The sequence below is a fragment of the Chelonia mydas genome, chromosome 9 (assembly GCF_015237465.2).
Source record: "Chelonia mydas isolate rCheMyd1 chromosome 9, rCheMyd1.pri.v2, whole genome shotgun sequence".
NCBI classification, from domain to species: domain Eukaryota; kingdom Metazoa; phylum Chordata; order Testudines; family Cheloniidae; genus Chelonia; species Chelonia mydas.
Genome location: NC_057855.1, coordinates 97449318 through 97473463, shown reverse-complemented (window position 1 = coordinate 97473463; position 24146 = coordinate 97449318). Strand labels below are relative to the sequence as shown.

General features: G+C 41.9%; 1 protein-coding gene across 3 annotated transcripts in view; it reads right to left on the bottom strand.

The window, feature by feature from the left end:
* GPC4 (glypican 4) overlaps positions 1–24146 on the bottom strand; it is a 107674-nt gene that overhangs the window by 25943 nt on the left and 57585 nt on the right. For all 3 annotated transcript variants that reach the window (XM_037908985.2, XM_043522485.1, XM_043522486.1), the window contains exon 3: positions 7045–7436. In XM_037908985.2, the coding sequence (XP_037764913.1) occupies positions 7045–7436 (392 nt within the window). The remainder of the gene's footprint in view (positions 1–7044; positions 7437–24146) is intronic.

The window sequence follows — 24146 nt, the reverse complement described above, 5'->3', positions numbered from 1 at the left end:
ACATTATTTGTTCTACCCACCTAGTTTAGTATTATTTCATCCTACGTAAAGTAACACGCCACCTTAATAGACAGTTAGCTTGATATGCCTCCATCGTCTTAGCCTGCCTCACATAAAACTATAAAGTCAAGCCAAGGTATTTTGTGTTTAATGGTAATCATGTGATGTGAGCAAGTGAGGCTAGAAAATTTGATAGTGTGCATCCCCTTCTCTCCCCGCTTTAATTTCTGGCAACTACTGATGGAACCCGAGAATCCATGTGAAAGCAGATCAGAGCTCATAACTCAGATTCAGAATACGAAGCAGATGCCATTTCAGCAAATGCTTCTGAACGGCTAGAAAAGGGAATCTCTCTACCGAGATGAAGTTATTCCATTAATGCTTTTGCAAACCTATAAGGAAAGCCAACGCCTACTTCTTGCACCACTAAAATAGAACGTCGCTGTTCTGAATGATGTTTTCTTCAACAACAGCAAAGCATTCTTTTAAATAAATACTTCCCCGCTTCTAATTACAGTGACTAGACAATCTTCCCTTTTAATTTCATCATGAGCAATTAGTGCTTTAAAATATAATTCTGCTTTAGAGACAAAGCTTAACATTTGCCTCCCGTTTGCCCATTGGAGAGAGAAAACCTGATCTGCAAAATATCCTCAGTACAAACATAAAAGCGCAAACTAAAGCAAGCCACGTACACGCAGACTCACGTGTAGCCTATTAAATCCGCGATGACTGCTGCTACAACATACTTTGAAAGTTATGCCTTGCATGGTCCCTCAGATGGTCAATAGGGCTGGTACAAGAGGCACAGATGCGACCACATTCTTGGCAGGACCAGTCAGGGTCGTCTTTGATGTGGAGTCCTGCTTGGTATTGTTTTCTACATTGATGTTTGCCCTTGGCACACAAGATACAATGCCTCGTGCACGGCTGCCCTCCATTTCGCTTTGTTGCTTGCAACTTGCGCCATGGATGACATGACAATGACCTTGCATTGAGACCCTGCCCTTCACAACATCGGCAGATTTCTTCCAGTCCCTTCAGCTGGGTTTTCTGGAGCTCAGTTGCCCACGAAATATCAGCTTTTGCTAGTCTCTTCTAAGCAGCCAAGTGACAAGGCCAGACCATTTAATTTCCATTGTGATTTAACGATGAAAGTTTGCTCAGAGATCTCCGGCCAGTGTATGATTCTGTCTGTCAAGTCATCTGTCAGACTCATCTGGGGAGAATAAGCTTTGGACATACTCCCCATAATCCACAGCAGAATCCCAACCAAAGTTACTGGGAGAGCTGCACAGAGGAAGATACGACCGTTCAGTAACTGAGCTTTCAGTTCCTATTTACTCAGCACCTTTTGAGCACATTCAGCCTCACAAAGTGGGAAATACGGTCGCCTTTAGCAGCACTTTTATTTCTGCCTTTTCCCATCCTCCTTTCCTGTGTCAGTACCTGGCCCACCTTCAGCTGTCAGGAGGGAGAGGGGGAAAGTACCGCCAGCAAAATGGCTCTTTGGCGCCATATTCATTCCAAACTCTGCGTCTAGGGAGGTCAAAGGAGCAGCTGTCTCTCCAAGTGTAGCAAGTAACCTCCTAGTTAACGGATACCTCATTGTCGACCATGCAGTTTGTGACAGAGGAATTTGGAGAAAGAATCCAGCAGGCTGTCTACAATGCAAACGGCTAGCACTTTAACAACTATTTTAGATAGATGTTTTAAAGAAAATTTACTCCACCCTCCTCCTACACACTTCGTTAATGTTATTGTTGCAAGTTACAAAGCCATTCCGCCAACAAAGCATTGTGGGAGTTTCTTCTTCACTTATATTTCCTTGAACGTATCAGCTGATGTCACAAGGTAGGCATGTCATTTAAAGAAACACTGTGCCCATTCCATACATCGCATCTGGACTTCAAATTCTAATGCAATTTCTGGTGTAAAATTTTGACCTAAAATTCTCCATCTACAAATTCAAACGGCTATGTTTTTAAAATAAAACAGACAGGATTTCCTAAGGGCTGAATAAGCCAGTTTCAAGCAACAAAATTGCTTTTATTGACATATAACTCTTGCTGCTCCAAGAGCACGTACATTTGCAGCTGAAACGTTATATGAGCACGTATTCTGTTTTCATAATTCACCACAAGCATTGGAAAGGTCGAATACCATGGTGGCAGGCAAATGCTGAAAAACTGATATATCAATGAAAATTTTCAGAGGGTTGCAGTAGCACCGCTCAGAAAAATACAGTTTACTGCGTCTGAACATTCAGATAAAAGACACTAAGGTACAACATTTGATCAGCCATTTCTCTTGTAAAACAAATACTGAAAAGCCAAACTAGCAAATTGCTAAATTGCTTCTGTGATTACCAAATAAGGAGAAAAACATTTTTTCCACAGGTACAATATAAAGAAGAGATACTATAAATCACAAACCTGCCTTAAGAACCATGTCTTTATTGAAGCAACTTCCTAACTCATTTTGAATTCATTGTTAAAAAAGTAATGGAGAGGGTGATACGTTTATCGGATAGCTTGGATGAAACGTATGCAAGGGTATCACTCAAGTATCCTTTAAAAGGAATTACGACATATCCAACACAAGTTCTTTTAAACTCTTCAGTTTTGTTTAAAGTTTACATTATATTTCTGAACGCTGGGGAGGGATAGCTCAGTGGTTTGAGCATTGGCTTGCTAAACCGAGGGTTGTGAGTTCAATCCTTCAGGAGGCCGGTTAGGGATCTGGGGCAAAAATTGGGGATTGGTCCTGTTTGAGCAGGGGGTTGGACTAGATGACCTTCTGAGGTCCCTTCCAACCCTGATATTCTATGATTAACAGAACTTTAAAACCTCACAGTGTAGCTCCATGGGGAATTCAGCTCTTCAACGCTCTGCAAACGATGATTTTGGTACCAGCAGCTCATTCAATTTTATCCTCGGGTCTCTAATACACCCTCATTTCTGACTCTCAGGCTCTAAAACCATTTTTTGTTTTTCAGTCTGTGGGTTAAACTGATCCCTCATCATGCCAACGTGAACTTAAACCACAGCCACTGAATTCTCTCTGGCTAACTATCTATCTGTTCATTTGCACAGCGCATGTAACCACTGGTGAAGTGTTAAAATCCCTCGGTGCACTTTGCCTTTGAAGGTAACGTTGCACAAGCAAACTGGTAAATAAGCAAACTATCACGAACCATGCCAAGAAGAGTGGGATAATAGAAAGACGTTTAGTGCGACACTGAGTGTGTATGTACCATGTGTTATTAATTAAGGGAACATTTCTTAAGTTTAGGAATTGCAAAATATCAAGTTCTAGTCCTCCTTAGTCACCCACTGCTCTGGCTTATATTTTTCCCCCTCTCCCCTTAAAAAAAAAACAAAAACAGAAAAGCTGTCATGGTTAGGGCAGGAAATGTCAGTGTTTGGCAGCAATTTAACCCTGTTGATTTCAATGCTTGTCAAAGGCTCAATAATAGCCGGCTCAATAATAGCCAAGTAATTGCACGATGGCCAGATTTTCCTCCCTCAGCTGCTGAAGGGGATTGAGGATAGAGAGGAACATTCCAGTCTTCGAGAGATGATCAAAAGATCAGAAGCCTAATTTTATAATTGTTAATAGCTAAACTGGTAAAAATCAACCGCAGAGTAAAACAGCTGCCTACGCCTACAGATGGCTTTTTTTCTCAGCTAATATTCTGTCTTGCTATTATTCAGAGCCTATTTAGGGAATTTTGTACTTTGGGCCCAGAGGATGAAATCCTCAGCAGCGACGCCCTCTGACTCTAGGGGAAGTATCAGCTGCATTTCCTACATACGGTTTGGAGATTTTATAGTTTCTCTCTTTAAATTGCACATGTAACATAAAGGAATGAAACATGCTCCTGTGAAAATGGACATCGTCACTATCATAGCTATAGTAGAACAGCAGTACGTGGCTTTTCAATGCATTCGGTTCAGGAAAAAAAGTTTTCACTAATTTTCTTTATTTGTAGCATTTTGGCTTCAAAAATTAATGTATTTGGCCCCTTCCAATGTTACCTCTTTTTTTCCCAAGACAATCACATTCCAAATTCATGTTTCTTCCTTAGAAAAGATGTGAAAATATATAGAGTATTTAAAAAGTAATCCAGTCCACAGTCCAGTAAAGGTCTCTTTGCTCTCATCTACAGCACTATGTGGCAGCGAAAACAGCTGGACTTCACAATGGTGATTTTCTCTCATTTGGAGAATTCTCAGCAAAACATTTTTCCAGTGTATTGGTTACACAAAAAGAGCATAAAGACTGTATTAATTTTCACTACTCTGGACGTTTTTGTTCAGCAAAAATAGAAGAAATTTAACCCTCAGGTATCAAGTTAATTTACATTATGAACAAATGCCCCATCTTCTCTTGAGTTAGTAAAACACGAGGCAAACAACAAAAGTTAATGGAGCAATTATATAGAGCCCAGTAATGTCGAATTAATCTATAAATAATGTGGAAAACAAAAACAAAAACCCACCAAATGTTGTGAAAACATTTCACAAAAATATTTTATTTCATAGTTTTCTACCACATATTGCAGAAACAAATTATGTTTCTGCTGAAAAAAGACCAAAATAGTATAGAAAGGTATTACACCTTGAATCGCTACAAGTAACTATACAACTTTGGAATTCAACTGTAAGGCATTCATCAGCATGGGCTGCTATCATTGGTTACGAAAGGAAATCTGCTGTAAAATTTACAATGGGAAATTCTAAAACGTAACCCAACGGTGATTCTCTGGAGAGAACTATTTTTGCAGCTGAATATTTTCCTGCTTAACCTTGTAAACTCAAGCAATTAATTCTAGAATTCAGTGCAATTCTATACTCAAGGAGCTTCAAAGGCAAAAATTCATGCTGCCACCTTGAGTTCATGAGTTTGATTCACAACAGATGCAGAAACTGTAGCCGTGGTTACACGGTGTTGAGTCACAAGACATTCCAATCAATTCTGATCAGATAGAATATAAAAGGTAAACAACATCTCTCGCTCAGACACATTCACTGTCTATCAAGTCAGGGTGTGATCCTGAACGCCTTACTCAGATATACCACACTGGTTAGCTCATAGACTGCAATGCCAATAGTCTTCACTATACAACATGGAAATTGCTCTCCATCATTTCCCCCATACCTAAATAATATTCACAGTGAATTTAGTGACACTGAAAGATGCCAGAATGAAAGCAATTGAAACTTAAGCCCTTGGCCAACATAGCACACTCAGCAGACTTGTAAGCTTCCCCCATCCTACCTGGTCAACATCCCTTACCCTTGAACTGGAGTAGAGAAAGAACCTCAGTCTCCCCCTACCATTCAGTCCTTGGACTTTCCATTTGAAGTTATGGGAGGCCTTGAATAGTACTTTCCTACATGGACTCAAATAAATGAACGAATGTAATTTATCATCAACTGAGAAGTGTCTCCATATTGTAGTCATGTACAGCAAAGTACCTCGTCCATGAAAGAAAATGTGTATGCCATGGGGAAATTTATAATATAGTATCAACCTTATTGTAAAAACAGACACTTTCAAGCTGTCCAAATAAGTAAAACTGTGTGTAATTTATTTATAACCGCCCTCTGAAACTTGGAAAACAAGATGTTCCCTTACTAACATTTTTTCCTTTCTCTCTCTCTCTTTCTCTCTCTCACACACACAGGTTTATCAAAGGGTGGAATATATTTAAGGGAGTTTCCATTGTTTGGTTTTTGCTTAAGAAAAAGGAGTACAGAAGCAAATTCTAGGGTTGCTGTATCTTAATATTGTCCTTGTAAGTAAAAGCAATTTGAATGATCACTTCCCTTACAGAATACAATTTGTGTTGCCGCCAATATAATATTTGCACTTTTAAGCAAGTCTACAGGATATTTCAAGAGGCTTTTAAAAATTTCTGTCACTTGTAGCGTGATTCAAACTTGTCTACCTTGCTTTGTATCTCAAACAGCTTTCAGTTTGGTTTAGCAGGCACTTTGTAAAAAGGTAGATGGGAAGAGAATTCCACTGTGTGATTAAGAGTTGATATTAGATTTTCCAGTCTCTGGGAAAAAACTTTACATTTCATTTGAAATCACTGGTAATTGTTGTTATACGCTTTACGAGGTTCCTCTAACAAGTCAGGTTCAATAAAAAAGCACTCCAAAGTGTTTTATGTAAGGCGATGGAAGTAATCATTGAACTGTTTTCATTTAACGTTTGAAAGTAATGCACAAATCTAACTTTAAAATTCTTATACAAGATATTCAAATAAGAGATTTGTTGAAGAATTCCTTCAGAGATTGTACTCGAGGAGTTCAAAGTAACATATACATTGTTTGCACAGCATCTACCATAGTGGGGTCCTGGCCCATCACCGGGACTCTTAGGTGCTATCACAATATAAATTGCTAGTAGTGAAAGCCCGACTTTCACACAGTGAAGTCATGTGTGTAAAAATGCTTAAAACGGCTGAAATCTTAAAAGTTGAACTGGAACAGACCGCAAAACCCAGTGACAACTAAACCTGAGGATTATCTAAACAAAAAAGAGAGTTCTCAGCCATGCTGGTAGCAGTTTTGATCACTTCATACTAACTCAACAGACATTTTAGGCTTCAGAGTAATGCAAGGAGTGGTATTTCGGAAATCTTATTACACAAATAATTTTGTTTCAAGCAGTCATTTTAATTGCCACTTGTGCCTGTTAAATGGAATCGAAGTCAGGGGTTCAAAGGGAATACAAGAAACTGGCTGGACAACATCAGATATTTGAATTTGAATTACCTGGCAACGGACACTCTACTGCCATGCAGCCAATATCCCTATAAAATGACACTGTTCAACTCAGACTCATTCAGCCTCTACCTTCCATTTCCAGACATATAGGACCTGAGCTAGCAAAGTAGTTAAGCATGGGCTTAACTTCAAGTTCATGCCCAAGTGCTTTGCTGAACTGGGACCATTGTGAGCAATGTCACTCCAACACCTGCCAACCAGGCTCCACCTGGTAGGAGAGTAAGTATCAAACTTAGCTTACCGCAGACACTTTGGTAACGACATCTCTTGCCACTGCCAGGCCTTGGGCAAAAGTGCGGGCAGCCACAAACGCTCGTGTCACTTGTAGTTTTAGTTTCCGCGGTACGTCTCCAAATGGCTTCAACTGCTCTGTGTACTTGCTCACGCATTCGAGGTATTCGTCGGTGAAATGGTACTGTGGGTTCACTAATCGAAACATACGCTCCAGGAGACGCGCCCAGAAGTCATTGAGCATCTCTTCCAGGTTTACATTTCCACCCACATAGTAGCGCTTCAGCTCTATGAAGAGATCCTTAAAAAGTTCAGAGTTCTGCATGTATAAACGACCATATGTCCGCAAAAACATGTCATTCAAGGATTTCTCTGCATTTTCAAGCAATTCTTTGAAGAATTCTGGAAAAAAGATAAATGAAAACATAGTAAACAATTTCAGGTTAATCATTTTCACAGTTATACAAGCTTTTCAAATATTTCCTTCAATAATCCAACAATGACAGTAACACAAATTAAATTGAAAGCTAAGAGCTCTCACTGGAACATCACTTAAGTGCTGGAAGTTCTGCTTTAGAGGTACTCTTATTTTTCATAATTTTTTGTTCATATCTGATAAATGAAAAGGACAGATCCCAAGACATGGATGACTGAAATCCCTTTCTATGCATAACTGAATAGCAAGAGAAAAAGCCAGCAAACTGGAAAAAGACTGCAGTTTCCTTTAAAAAGTTGTTTTGAAACATGGATCATCATGAAGCGTGTACACACACACACACACACAAAATGGATGTCCATAATAACTGGTTCTTACATTTCAGTATTGCTAACCCCAAATTTTTAAAAAATAAATAAATCACAAGTCAGGCTGCAAAAATAATGAGATTCTTTAAGTAAGGTTTTCTTAAACTAAATTCATTTGGGACTCTTTCATTGCCTGCTGATTCTGAGGTTGTAAGCTCTTTAAGGCCCAGATTTTGATTGTGGCTTTTACATGCTACCGTAATACAAAAAATAATGCATTTACACAAGTTGGAATTGGCATAAGAGTTAAAGGCCACACCCTCTACGCTTACAAAGAGTGCCAGGGGATTTTTAACCGCAGCAAATGGATAGGACCTTTTGTTTCATCTCATCCAAAAGCCAGCCTCTCCCGCAGTTCAGCGTCTCTAGGCAGCATATAGATCCACTGGCTCAAAAGAGAGTGCATCATCCACTGAATCACCATAATCACTTCCTAGGTGTTCCGTACGGGCCTCTCATTCAGGTCCTGTTCAGGCCCGATGCGGCTTAGCATGTGAGACATACCAGGATGCCTGTACTGCTGAACCCATTATCTAACCTTTGGAGAGTTTCAATTCTCCTCTTTTTTTTATATACTAAACTCCGCACCATGGTATCCGAGAACCTATAATTTGCTGTAAGCCTTACAGCGTGCGTTCTCTTTCCCAATTCTAACTTGGATTGAATGGAGGGGTGCCCCTCACACTTAGTGACACGAACCTCAGAATGCATGGAGAAGCCTCCGTTTCACTTAAGATGAAGAGTTACATAAAAATATTCCATGCTATAAAATTTGTATATATGGCATATGGGCTAATTACAACATACAGCTATTGCGACCAACCAAAAGCAAATCTGTTCCTGCATAAGTGGCGAGACAGTTCGAAGAAAAGGAAAACATGGCATTTATTAGGTCTGATCAAAGAGTTACATCGTTGCAAACTGTTTGCCTCCAAAGTCTGAACAGGATATGTTGGGAGGGAGGGAGGGAGGGGTGAAATCTATTTGTTTTTGGCCATTATGGGACAATATTGCATTTTACATGGAGTCTACGATAATTTGATAGGGATCTAAAATCTACTTTTCCTCTCCTTACTATGAGGACTGAGTAAAATGAAGACTCAGTGATATTTTACTCACCTGCCAAAAATAATTTTACTCGCCCCAAGCAAATGGGCAAAGGAGTTTGCAAAGTTGACGAAGAAAACCTCAAATCTCTACTAAAAATAGCTAAATATGGGACATAAGTTTGAATCCTAACTTCAAGATGGATTCTGGCTGCACTGACTTTTGCCCTAAACTCAAACAGTATCAAAGGGCACGCCTTCACAAGCCACGGTAAAGCGCTACCATGGCAGCGCTTTAACGAGGCTGTGTAGTCGCTCGTGACTGCTGGGAGAGAGCTCTCCAAGTGCTATTAAAAAAAAAAAAAAACACCTCGACAAGGGGCATAGCTACCAGCGCTGGTGCTGTCTACGCAGCCACTTTACAGCGCTGAAACTTGCAGTGCTCAGAGGGGTGTTTCTTCACACCCGAGCGAGAAAGTTGCAGCGTGGACAAGGCCTTAGATACCTTTGGAACTCTTGGGTGTAGTTCAACCAGTTTCCCTTAATACTATATGTAAAAAGCAAAAGGAACCTTATTCTTTAACACCCGCCACTGGATATTTGTAATACTGACCTATGCTTTTTGGTGACTCACATTCAATAAATAATTTTTAATAAAATGCCTCTGCGTTTTAATCCCTAAAGGAGTCATGTTTAGAGCCAGAAGTTGTTAGAAGGAGAAAAAAAAAAAAATCTTTGGCCCGGTTTGAATTTAAACGCTGTTAAAATGTATCAAGTGTGCTGAAGTTCAAATTTTAGTCTTCAAAGTGCTCCAGTACAAACAAAGACTAACACACAGAGAACATTTTCTGGGAAAACTGAAACATTCTTTGAGTTCCTTATTAGCAAAGTCATGGGGCTTGGTGGTTGACATAGCTGTATATAATGTAGCCTCTTAGGAGTACAAGAGAAATGATCCAGTGAAGAGGAGATTGATTTCAAAAACCCGACATGTCCTCTGTCCAATATCAGCAGGACTCTCTACTTTAGTTCCCATGACTGGCATTTCCTGTCTAGGAAGATTATTCAGTTGAGTTTATACTATAGAGATTAGCTTGGTGGTGTATATTAATTTCTAATTCACTTAATCATTCTGAAAGCTTACTTCCTCCTTTCCTTCAGATTTTTTCAGAGCCTTTAAAACCATCAGATAGGTTGTATATTCAAATGCGCTTGAACTGGGCACAGAGCTAACATTTATCAAGAAATACTTCAGAAAGGATTTGATTCTGAAATGACACTTTTGTTAAAAACCATTAGATGTTTCCAACTGTCAATCAAATGAGCATGTAGAGGATTGTTCCGAACCAGGAAAAAAAAAATCTTAAGTGATGAATTCATACCAACTTGGCCTATTTATTCTCCTGCTCAAACTCATTTTATTTCTCACACTCCAAATTGATACCGGGTTTCTTTAGAATTTTTTCAAGTCTTGTTTTGTCAGGGCATGTGGCAGTTCAGCTCCCTAGAAACATGCATTGATTTCCACTTGGGGGAGAATCTGTGAGATTTTGTTTCCAGCTATATCCATTAGTATGAGAAACGTAATCACAGTTAGCAGCAAACGTCTGCATATTTGCAACCTTCCAAATAGTAACCTTCCCTTGGCCAAGAGAAAGGCGAAGAAGGGAAATGAAAGCATCCCAACACTAAAAGTAGTAAATTTCCAAATACCAACCAGTCCCATTGCTCAATGACTGCCTGAGTCTCTAGCAGATAACACAGGTACCATAGTCTATAGGTAGCACAAGACCATGGCCACATCACTTCACCTCCCTAAAAAGTCCTCACGATCATCATCTTGGGATACACTCAGTGACCGCAAAACAAGATGACAGCTCTGGAAAAAAATGGCCTTGAGAGACCTGTTGAAATTTCAACAGATACTTGGGATGCTAAGTTGCCCATGTAAAGTTAATGGACTCCCTCACAATTAAAAGGCATTAACAAGAAAAAAGATCAAAGCAACACATGTCATATATTAAGATATGTGAATCCCTGATTAAGTGGCTAGTCCTGCAAAACAAAGGGCTCTGCAGCCAAAAATAATAAATCCCAGGCATGCCGTAGTATCTGATTACATATATATTTAGAGTGCTGGTTGCACATTAGAAATTTGGGCAGCATAAGCTGGTTTAAAGGCATTGGGGCTCATACGAGCAGCTTTGATGACACTGGACTAGTTAGATATTAATCCTGCCTCTTGTAGAAACAAGCTATTCACTGATTAACAAACTACAACATAACCTAGAGTTAACCTTGCAACCTTGAGAAAAGAAATGGCAGGTTCCACTCTTCAATCTTGACTGTTTGCTCGGGAAAATAAATTACCACCTTTCGTTTGGGTTAGAAATTGACTTGTTCTCAAACAAAACCTAAATACAAAGGATTACTTTCTCATTTTACAGCATTGTAAACGCGTGTTTTACAGCTGAGGTGCAAGCAATCTGTACTCATTAAATTATCACATTGACAGACTTCCTGTGAAACGCTGTCAAATGCAAACATTTTTCATGGAGAACAAATCATTCTTTGCTGCTCTCTCAGAAAGTCTGCTATCCAGTGAGATCTCCGGCTCTCTCTCTCTTTTTTTTCCTCCCTGTAAATTAAATAAGAGTTTATCCCTCTCCACCTATAAATTGTCAAAAAAAAAAAAAAAGTACAATATTGGTGGGAATTTTAAAAGTGAAGAGGCAATGTCCCGTTTTCTACCCAAGCTAACTGCTTCAAGGGGAGAGGAAGAGCAGAATTTTACATCGCAAACGCTTACATTACTCTGACAGTCTTTTTAAGGAATAAGCCCACATCCTGTCTCTGCAATCCAGGAGCTAGTTTGCCGTCTCCTTGTGCTCTGAGGTACGTGCAATGCTTTGAGAGATGACTGGATTTAACTCTGTTTTCAGTGAAGGGAGTTACCACTGCACTAGTATGAACTGTGATTTGGACGTGTGCAGCTCGGAACAGAGGTGAGCTGCTCTTGTGAAAACAAGTTACATCAGTGCAACGCATCTACACTAGGGCTTAGCACCAGTGCAGCTGTATCAGTGGCTACAGCCCTAACGGAGACAAGACATTACTTTGAAACGGTTCTTTGGACGTAATCTCACTACAAACCGCGGTGGCTAGTTCGCCCGGGCACGCGAGGTCCATTCCAACCCCGAATTCCCAAAAGCTACGAAAGACATCGTGCATGTTCTCTCTGATTGAATTGATAAATGTCTACAGAGTTCAGGACACGTGGTGGTTTGATTTAAATGTCACAACTCACTCTCTCCGGTAGCGACACACAGCGCCAGGAAGTTTGCAGAATGTAGTGCTGCGTGAGGCTCAAATCCTGGCATAGCGAATAGCGCCTCAAGGAGCTGCCTTGTTACCATGGCAATTGACCACGCACAAGAGTCTCTGAGGGTGTTGCTGAGGGAACCACGGCTCAGTGAGGCCACGGCAGGATTGCAGGAGTTAAGCCCAAGCTGCAGGGGGTAGGAATGGGGCCCGTGCCCTGTGCCTTCCCAGCCCCCTCCCTCGCTTGGCGGTGCCCTTGAGTGTGCGTCAGTAGCCACTGAGGAGGCCCGGGCCCAGTTCATGCTCTACTCCCGTGCTGGCCTGGGCAGCAACACTGGCAGTGGGTTCTCTAGTTCCCAAGTCCACCTGCTGCGGCTTCGTTATCAAAAAGGTGACAGCTTTTTAATTATACATTGGGCAGGGGTGGAAATAACTATTTTGCAATTTGTGCCTCACCTGTCAAAAAGGTCATGAGCGGCCACCATTGCAAACCAACTAAAATATGAATGAACAGCAGTCCTGATCACGATACATGTATTCACTATGCACGATGCCCCTGGATTTACTGACTGATGTAACCTGTGGGAAAGCATGTGACTGCACTGTCAATAGAGCTTCACTACAACGCACACCAGCAATCAAAGTGGTGCTTTCCAGGCTTTTAAAACACTCACCTATAGATTTCTTTCAGGCTAAATTCTTCTAGTTGCACAATTTACTTAACAAATCAACTTAGCTGTTGCCTCCTAAATGCTTAAATTTTAAATGCTTTAAATGCTTAAAAATTGAAGAAGATAAGATGGCATAGTGAAGCGAAAGGGTATTTGGTTTGATGGAACTGCAGCATCACTGCCAATCACGCACTGATACAGCACTACTAGAATCATTGTCTGACATACCGCAGCTGTGCTGGAGTAGGCCAGAGGGATTTGTTTGCGATGGGCAAGGGCCCAAAAAGGCGGTCTATATATACATACACAATAAATAAATAAATGCTTTTGCTTTTAAGTAAAGAAAACTCAGACATATCAACCCTGGATAACTAGAGAAATGGTGACATCTCAAAAGTCAATAGACTAAAAGTTTAGAAAGAGATTGGATTTACAGATTGTTTAGAACTCCAGCTTCTGTTTGTTTTTGTTAGCATCTATTTAAATTTCACTGACTAACATTTGGGGAAAGTTCTCCGAGACATCCTGAAGCAGCAGGGAAGACCAGACTTGACATTTCTGAAGTAAAAAATAAATTATGTTTTTAAACCAGCCTTTCAAATCTGCCTTTATACACTGTAAGGAAGAACAGGAAAATGTATCCATTTACTTGAAAATGTCTTTCTTCAATGAATAAGGTCTACAGATCCATTACAATGGGTATGGCAGCCCACTTACAGCTTGAGGGCAGAACCAGACCCGGCAGAAGGAAATGCCCCCATCTCCTGAAGTTCCCTCCAAATAAGAATTTTCATAGCCCGGGTAATTCAAATCTACTTTCCTGAATTACAGATTGTGTTAAATATACCGGGGGGGGGGGGGGCATGGAGAAAACAGTATCTTCCACTGCAGAGCATGGTAAATTCCACTTAAGCACAGCAACAAACTCAACTCCTTTGATGTCATCAATTTCCACATCTATTTTTGGATGACCCATTTGTCTCCAGGGTGGGCAGTATGTGTGGATCTCATTACTGAAAGAAAGGAAGTTTTCAGGTAAGTATGGATACATATTCTTCTTCCTGCAAAGATTCACAGATCTGTTACAATGGGATGGGATTTTCATTGTGATGTGCCTCCAGGGTGAGAAACAGGATTATCCATTAAATAGGGACGTCCGGAACAAGGTAGATTATATATAAATATTACTTCCATCTTCCTCTGGGCATTAAGACATAGAGAAGACTTCTGCCAAGACAAAGAAAGTGGCATTGGCTAAAACTGGATGATCAGGATGCAGAATCTGGTGAACTAAAGGCCATTGAGCAGATCCTCAATACAGGAGACAAGCTTTCTCTTCCCCGCGCTCATCGGTCCAAAGGAGGAATATTCCAGTAGAATAAGTTCTATTTCTTGAGCTGTCTTTTGGGGTCCATGGAAGCAACAATGACTTCACCTCATGTAGCAAGGCGCACGCTGGGCCCCTCTGGTTTCGGTCCCTGTTGCCCTCTCCCATCAGTCAGGAACGCCTCAGCTTGATGCATCAGTGTTCTTTATTTACAACTGTTTTCCCAACACCACTTTCCACCTATGTACGGGTTTGGCAGCCAACTTTGCCAAGTGCAGGCCTAGCCAGCAACAGACCAGAAAGCTTCCACCTCCCTCTGTGCCTGGCCTTTCTCTTCCCCCCTTCCTCTGGCCTCCTCCCAGCCTTTATAGCCCTGGCTAATGAGGCTGGCAGGTGCTGCCCATTAACAGGCAGACATAGGGCTATCCAACCAGCCCCAATCCATTTCCCTTGATTGGGGCTGGAGTGGCAGAGGCTGATTAAGTGCTTCTCACTCAGCACCCCGCCACACCCCAATATTCACTTTAAATCTGTCTGGTCCCATGTGGGGATTTTGGTCTTGCAATTACAGACCTCCTCCTCTGGGAGAGAGAAACATCCAGCAATCCAATGTGAGGTTAATCGAGCCTGAGAGCCATAGCCTCTTCAGCCAGAAAGGCACAAACAGGATCATCGCTGCTCCCCTCTTCCTATCTTGCATATGGTGCTGGGAGCAGTGGAGAAGGTGGGACGACATATAGCAGGGATCTCTCCGAGCTTTGCAAGAGGTCACTCACCACCTCGCATCCTGGGTCCAGACACAGAGAGGGACTGCAGGGCCCTGTGTTTCTTGTTGCCAGAAGCAAAAGAGGTTGATCACTGTCAGTGTCAGCTACTGCTAACTTTTAAACATCCTTTTAGCTATTCCTTTCCTTTCCGAAGGCCCGTTAAAGCCGATTGCTGAATCCAAGCACCAAAAACACAAGCCATCCAGTTCTACACAACTTCCTCATGCGAGTAATCCCACTGACTTCATGGGGATTAACTCAAACAGGTACGGATTTGCAGGACTGACCCAAAGGAAAGATAAATAGTGCTCAGAAGGGCCCACTCAAATGGCATATGACACAACAGTAGAAGAAAAACAGAAGAATTGACATCCTTCCAGTGAGAGAGTTTAAATGGGACAGATCCAGTTCCCCAAAAAAGGATTTTCTTCTTCCTAAAAAGCCCCATTTATAGCCTAGAAATTTAAGAGTGTAATACAGATACAATCGTTTTGCCCCCAATGTTCTAATAGTCAGGAATAAATGTTACAGAAACCATCGTTTATTTAAGTTACAGGAGCCTTCCTCTGCTTGGCACATAGTTCTTGCATTTGAACCACACTTTCCAGTAAAGGATTTCAAAGCACTTTAAAATCCATTAATGAATTAGGTTTCACCACACCTGAGGAAAGTCTTACCCCCATTTTATGTAAGGGAAATTGAGGCACCAAAAGTGAAGTGTCTTGCCCAACGGCACAAAGGGACTGATAAACATTTTGCGAGGAGAGTGTGGACAAGTTCATTCATTGGATGTGTGCTTTGTTCAACTTGTGTTACTCCAAAGAAGGACAAAAAGCCAACACACTGCATTTTTATATTTGCAAAGAACATGTTAAGTTTTATATACACCAGATACTAAGGACTGTGTGTTTTATGTTTTCAACTGGCCTTCTTTGCACGTTCAAGTTAATTGTGTAAAGAAATACAAGCAAGACATATAATTAATCAATGCACATTAAAACATAGGGCTTGAGCATGCAAAGTGGATACACTCTATTTTTATGGGCACAATTAATGAACACTTTAGACAATTGGGCACCCACTGCTTAGGGTGTATTTTTAACATGCTGTACCAAGTACCTTGAATTAAGGATGTAATGTCATCTCTAAACCCTTAATTTTCTGGCTTTTATGGGTGATTATACTTTCTGTGTACAGAATAGCATTGCCACATATTTTTTAATATATACAGACAACCTGTGCTCCCATTTTGTGTGTGTGTGTGTGTGTGTGTGTGTGTGTGTGTGTGTGTGTGTGTGTGTGTGTGTTTCTCTCTCTCTCTCTCACTCTCTAAGATGAAGCATGAATTTTCAAATGCACTCTCTTAGCCTAACTCTGCTCCCACGGAAGTCACCCTTATGTTCTATTTTACTGCTAAGGGTTTTTTTATTTTTTAACCACACAATGTCTTTGTGCTGTTCTCAAAGGTGCATTTGGGGATCAGGCTCCACCCTGCAGCTGGCTCTACAATATGAAATAACGATGCAGAGTTTGAGCCAGACAGATAAAAGGAATTTGGAGAAAAGACACAAACGCTCCACAGCTCTGGTTTCATCTCTAAAGCAAACAATCCAGAGCTATGCCACATTCTAACCTCCCCCCCACCCCCCCCAAAAAGTGCCTCATTACTTCTAATATGCATTCACTTCCTTTATTGCATTTACCACATTTGTAATATCCACCAGGGAAAAAACAAACTGTAGTTTAATGACCTTTTGCCAAACGTGTTGAGAATGTGATGAATACATAGTGTTAACACATTTATTGAATATGAAGTCGGGAAGGGAGGGCAAGGCAGAGAGCCGTTTCTCTGTCCTGTTTTCAAACATGTGTTAGCACTTACCGACATGGGAAGAGCTCTTCCACACAGTTCGAAGAAATTTAGGCTTAAATCATACCAGTATCACAGCAAGAGCCCTTGTAATGGGCAAACCTCAAAGAGCAGGGAGGCGGAGTTCAGAAAAGCAACCAGAAGTTCACTTAATTATTGAAAGGTCGCAGGGCAACAAAAATTGTGCTAGAAACCTCCTAAGGAAAGGCCCTCATGAGATTTCTGGCACTTCCTGTTTCTGGTGGGTCCAGTGTTTGGGTACATCTGCCTCCAGCTGAAACCCTAGCGAGCACAGAAGAGCTGAACAGCAGTTCACAACGACAAGGGTCAAGCAAGACCCAGCTCGTTGAAGGTTTAGTGGAAAGGGAAGAGAAAGCACAGAGCCGAGTTACGTTCTGATTTGAGGAGCAATTGTGCCGCAGCAGTTGCTGTGAGGAGAGTATGACGGGATTAAACATTGGCCTTAAAGTTATGAGATGAGTACCAGCGAAAGTGCTGCAGCGGGGGGTCATCTCCTCTCCAGACCCGTCGTCTTCGGTCCAAACGACAATCTCAACCTGCCTCTCCAGTCAGCTCCAGGGCAACACAGCTGAAACGCCCACTTCCCACGACCCACTGTCCTCTCTCAATCACTCTGGGTAACACCAACACTGAGCTTCTCACTCAGGCCAGTACCCCGGGCCTCCTCTTCAACTCCAACCTCTCTTCTCTAGCTCCTCCCATCCATGCTGTAGCTACATCTTTCAGATTCTTTCCACGCAACATCTCTGGACACAGCCTTTCCTATCCAGTCACACAGCTAACACCCACCCAGGCTCTCATCTTGCATCTCCATCACTGCCACATCCTTTTCTCCGGCCTTGACAAATGCCATCCTACCCCACTCTCAGCCATTTAGAATGCTGATGCAAGGATCCTTCTCCTGGCCCATCGTTTGACCCCATCACCCTCTTTGCCTCCCTCCACTGGCTCTCTATCACATCAAACATAAGCTCCATGTCTGCACTTTCGCCACCCTTCACAGCCTATCCCTCACCCTACCGATCATCTCTCATTACTCCGGCCTCCAATTGGCCCGTGAGGCCAGCTTCCATCACCCACTTGATACATTTTCAAGCAAGCCCCTTTGCACTTTCTCCCTGGATGCTCCACACTTGGCAGGAACTCCCCGTACACATCCACAAAGCGAACTCATTATCCACCTTCAAATCCTCCTCAAAACTGTCCTTTGCTAGGACTCCTACAAAAAATTAGACGACAGTTAGGCAGCTGGTGTGCAGACACCATGCTGCCAGTCACGCTGACCAATCTGGTTTCCTTATACTCCCCTGCCAACTGTCAGCCTAGCCATCTTGCGTTATACTTAGATTGTTATAAATTTGGGCAGGGATAGCAATTTGGGCAGGGACCTTCGTTGAGTTGTATTTACACAGCGCCTAGCACAATAGGGTCCTGATTCCTGCCTGGGGCTTCTAGGAATTAATAAGGGATGGATTATTAAGCCACTGAATTCACAAACTCTCTGTGGGATCCCTCACAATGGCATTTGTTCAACCAACATGCAGGGATGCTGAGTCCAGAAGAACCTATAGGCAACATACTTGTGTGCATAAATATTACCAAATTCTAGCCTTGTTTCTTCTGAGAAAAGGAGAGGGAGGGGGGAAAGGAAAGTTAATTTTAAACAGACAAACAATGACTCATTGACTGGCTTGTATCAATTAGTAACTAAAGAACCTCACATTTCCCCCGTGTGTGTAAGACTGCTGTCCACATGTTTCAAACAACAAAAATAGGTAAAAACTATGTGATGTGAAGAGCAGGTAATTCTATTACTTGGAGGAAAATAAAGACAGTGTTAGATTGTTCAAAGCCCTACACAGAAGTTAGCTGTGGCTAAATCCCCAGCACAATTATGAAATTCACAACCATATTTTTCGCCCTGTGGACAGGACATTCATTTTGCCCTTGGAGAGGATACTGTGTAGCGACTGTCTCAGTCTCTAACACCACAAAACCAAGATCCCCTTCACTCTCAGAAAGGATTCGCTCAGCGCAGGGAATGATTTGGTACCAAACAAATTCTGAAAAGACCAATGTGCCTCTAAAGCACAAATGTTCTGGTTTTGGTTCTTTTTAAATAACCTCAGATAGGGAGAAGATAGTGGGAAATGTATTGAGAATAAATATAAGCTAGACTTAGAAACAGGGAAAACAAAGAAGGAAAGCAATTCTTTCATTCATGAAAGACGTGCTTTTCTCCTATATTTACATCTCTCAGATATGTAGGAAGCGCAGCTAAAAGACGCTTTCGAAAAATTCCACTCAGTCTAAGTGATTCTGGGTCTCCCAAGTCCTTGAACTCCTACGTCACTTTGAAAATCCCACCCTAAATACGCACAGGTCCAAACTGAAGTCCTAAAGACAATTCCACAGGAGGAAACGTCTGCCTAGGTTAATGAAAGTCTGAGGGATCTAGGCCTTTTTCTATACTGGTTGCTAGGGCATGAGATGCCACCTTCTTTTTGAAAGAGAAGATGGAAACCTGCCTTCATCAGGACAAAATAGAAGGGAGGGCTACACGTGTTCATGGCTTGAAGAAAAACAAGCCATATACTTCATTTTCTAATGCTGTATTATTAGTACACTCACATATCCTTTCTATTCCCTTAGAGACGCAACTGAGTGGTAAAAGTAGCATTCTCCCCAAATAAACAGAATTATCACAAAGACCTACAAGTCACTGTTCCCGCTAAGCTGTGCCCGTGTGCGCACGCACACAGATCCTAAACCCTGCGCACACAGCGAAACACCGCGCGCACAACAATTCGCACAGAAGAAGTTTTTTGCGCACACAGCCTGTCAAAAATGAGAGGGAAAATTGCCTACAGTGGCCTGTTCTTATACACTGAAGAGTAATGATCCATTTTTCCTGTACCTCTGGGATTTACTATTCTCTAGTTCCCGAGACTTGCTATAGAGGAAGGGATCCAGTCAGACTTATCCTTATTTTGGGGGGGGGGGCCTGTGAAGCCACTTCTTTTGCCCTATCTCCTCCTAACTAAGAACAGTTTCTCATACAATGATGCACAGCGACAGCCATAGGATTTCTAGGAGCGGACTGTTTTGGAAACCTTCTTAATGGGCATTAGTTAAAAAGCCAGTTGAGAGACACTGGAAGACGGGAACTAAAGCCAGCATACTGCTAGTTTAGCAGATCCTGCACCTCTTGCTTGTGCCATTAGACCCACTGACACTTATGGGGGCCACACACACAAGTATGGATTTGCAGGATTCAGCCTTGGATCTCTGATACTGCAGCCAGAGCTGTCCATCAAAGTTCAATTGTCTGATACGACATTCATGTCCCAAAAGGAGAACTACTTTGGCAAGGGAAAGAGGCCTGATTGGTATGCACGCTCTCTGGTTACTCCTAGGAAGGGAGGCTGGAACATAGTTGGAATAGTGGCAAAGGAATCCACCCCATTTTACTTTAGGTGGACGGAGAGTTAATAATTAGGGGCTTCAGTCCCCAGAAGGAATTTTTACTTCTTGGTTCAGATTCTGCTCACGGAAGAGGCCCTATAAACTCTGGCTAATGATTAATGGGTTGTAGTTCTCCAGCCTGAAAGCAGGAGCTTAACAGTTCGCTCCTGAAACTCTCCATTTTGCAGAGATTTTCTCACAGAAATTTGCAATTTGAGAATCTCTGACAGCAGAGGTGTATGCTCCCCCTTCCTTTGGGTCACTGTTTTCAGTTTACCAAGGAGAACTACCACGGAACCATGGCCTGAATGGCCAATGGTGCATGATCAGAAGGCCCCCGTTTGGCTTGTTTCTTTATTTCCCCCTGTTCTTCCTGGAGTAGCCTGAGGGTCAGGAATAACCCTCAGCATTATTTGGCCTAATAGGGAATGCACAACCGACATGGCCAACTCTTATCTCCCAATGGATAATGAGCTATGTTCTGTACCCACAATAAGTGACAGACTCTTGAAATTACCAAAGTAGCTGAAATAATTGTGCACCACCAGAGAAACTCCCCTCTTCTGCAGAAATCCACAACTGACTCCTCAGATACTGAAACTCTGCTCTAGGGAGTGGGGTTTCCTCCCCTATGGCCAGTTCGGCCACCAGAAAACGCAGTCTGCCATTTTTCCAGGGGGGCTTCATGACAGAAAAATATGCCTCCAAGTCACTAAATAGCTTGAATGACCTTTAGCAAGAAGAAAAGAAATAATCCTCAGTAAAAGAAATCTATCTAGCTAAGAGACTTGAAAAATAAAGCTGTAATGACTGTTAGATTGCTGGATCCCCCTGGCTCCCAGCTGGCACGCTCCCCGCCAAGTCTTCAAACGTGAACGGGGCGTGAGGCACCTGAGAATTCTCAGCCACAAGCCGAGATCTCCACTTGCACTTTAGAGTTACAGTTACAGTGACCACTGGGAGGAGTCCATTTGCTTGGTTTCAGTCCCCAAAGGGTTTCGTTTTACTCTCTTCATATTTGTTTCATCTTAAATGTTAATGGAAAACTTGGGGTGGGGGCATACAGAAGGAGATCTTCTCAACATTTAATAGCTTTCCAGATGCCGGCTTGTGCTGGGCAGTTTTATAGGAATTATTTTGTCACTTGGGCATTGGACTTGCCCAATCTACTGCCAATCCCGCCTGTGAACTGATCGTTTCATGTTTGCCCTGATGCCCTGAATACAGCATCTGAAGATCCGCAGAGATTTGAGTCTTCATAGTCTTTGCCACGATATATAATAGGAAAAGTCAAGAGGCAATCATTTAACTGCACTAAAAACACTTGTAAGGGAAATCATTAGCTGCCTATTGAACTCACTGCATCATTAATATTACTTACTTGTATTGTTGCAGCACCCAGATGACCCAATCATGATCAGGGCCCCATTGTGCTCAGCTAGGTCCCTGCCCTGAGCATCTTACAAATGACAAATGTACCAAGAAATCTTTCTATCAGGACGATTCAGAACTGGAACAGGCTTCCAAGGGAGGTTGTGGAATCCCCATCGGGGGAGGTTTTTAAGAACAGGTTGGACAAACATTTGGCAGGGCTGGTCTAAGTTTACTTAGTCTGGCGGGGGGCTGGACTAAGATGACCTCTCGAGGTCCGTTCCAGCTCTACATTCCTCTCGTTCTGGGATTCTAAGAGACATACTGTACTCTCTTTATAACTTATGTTCTGAGAGCGTTTCATGACATTTTATTATTTAGTGACACCACACTTGGTAGAACAGAGGGAAATTAGACAACTCTGCCATTTGAACCATCATGCAACAAAATCAGCATAGCTTCTGCCATAGACAGTGATGATTTTTAAAGGCTTGTCTCTCCTCCAAGAAATGTATGTAGTAAAACAAGCCTCATCTAAGGAGCAACAGAACAGCGGAGGAAGAATAATCTAAGTGAGGCCACCATCCCATATAAATATTTCCCACCCCATCCTCATTCTCACAAAAGACTGGACTATTTTTGCTCCAGTCCTGCCTTCATCCCCCTCAAATATTTATCTTTGAGAAGTGACCAAAGCATGGAAAATTTCATCCTGAAAGATGGAAACTTACGAAAGCTGCAAGCAACTGAAAGCAAGGTTAAATGCTTATGCAACCTCCAATCACAGTGTTGCTGCTATGATTCATAGACTTTAAGGTCAGAAGGGACCACTAATCATCTAGTCTGACTTCCAGCATAACAGAATCTCACTCAATAATTTCTGCATCAAGCTGGTAAAGCTTGTCTGAGCGACAGCATATATTTTAGCAAGACATCCAGTCTTGACTGTACAGAATTCCAGAGACAGGGAATCCATCGCCTCACTAGATTAAGTTGTTCCGGTGGTTAATTATTCCCACTTTTCAAAATACGTACCTTATTTCTATGTTTTATTACATGCAGAAGTGTGGTTAAAGTGATTTATATTACAAAAGAAAAGGCCTGTGGGGAACAGACAGTCATGCTGTCGTGTTATACAAGCATGTTTAAATAGGAGATAAAGATATTCGGTTATAAGATCTCCATGCTCTCCCCCCCTGAAAATTCAGAACATACACAGCTCGATCCCAGTTTATAATGTAGATTACAAGGAGCTGAAGTTATTTCTGGTTGGTCTTTTAGAGATCCTGGACATCAGAAGTTTGTTTTGTTTTCCTGCCTAAGAAAGACACAGAAAGTTTATGAACCCACTCCCTGACGTGTGTCACTTGGTGCCAGATCAATGCAATTCTGACGACCAGATTGTCATTCCAACCATGTCTAGTACCAGGGGGCAGTTTAACAGAAAAATTCCAAGAGCCACCTTACATTTCATCCTCCATATCAGGGACACTGCTGCTTCTTGCGACTTACATTTATTTATGGCAACTGTTACAAAGGTCAAAAACACAGCAGTACTTTACATTTGTTGGTCTCTCTTTTCAAACTTGAACGTCAAGGCTAACAGATTAGCAGCTCGACCCAAAATGGTTTTTCCAAAGACCGAAAAGGGTTTGGAGTCAAGGACACAGACAGCCGTTCAAAACAAGAAAGCTGCTGCTCACTGCTAGGTCTCACTCCCGGAGCACCACCGATGTGACACTACACAGGAAAAGCCTTTGGCATGGCTGACTGGAAATGCTTGCTCCACAGATGTGACCTGGAATCTAGTTTTGTTATGGGAATTTAGCTTCTTTGGAGTAACCCACTTGCCTTCTCTGTCAATAGAACTGCTGTTAACCGGATGACTTTACGTTAGGCACAGGAAGATGCAAGGTTTGTTTTCTGTCAACCTTATTTTCATTTGAATTAGTTGACCTCTAGCAATTTCCATGAGGGAGCCTACAGGAATTCCTACATAATCAAAATAAGGGCAAGGACCCGTGGCAAGAACACCAAACTTCGACAAGGGAGAGCCTGCTTTTCAAATCTTACTCTACACAGACAGTACATATCTCTGGGCCAGGATTTTTTCATTTTGGGTTCTGGACCAATTACGTCAAATCTGAGGACACCGGAATTCCAACCAAGTTTGAATTACAAGAAACATTCAATTTTCCTTTTCAAATGGACTTCATTGATTTTACTTATTTAGGCCAACATATTTTAAAAAGGGCACGTGAAGTTAAGCATTACACGGTCATAATTCAGGCAGGTAAGTGGCTGCAAGCTGCTGGCTGCTCAGCAAATTTTGAAAAATCAAGCCATTCAGTTAGGCCCTTAAGTATGGACTTAGGGGCTCACCTTTAGTTAGGCAGGTTTGAGAGACTTGGCCTTAGATTTTAGCACAGTTTCCCATAATTTACTGTAC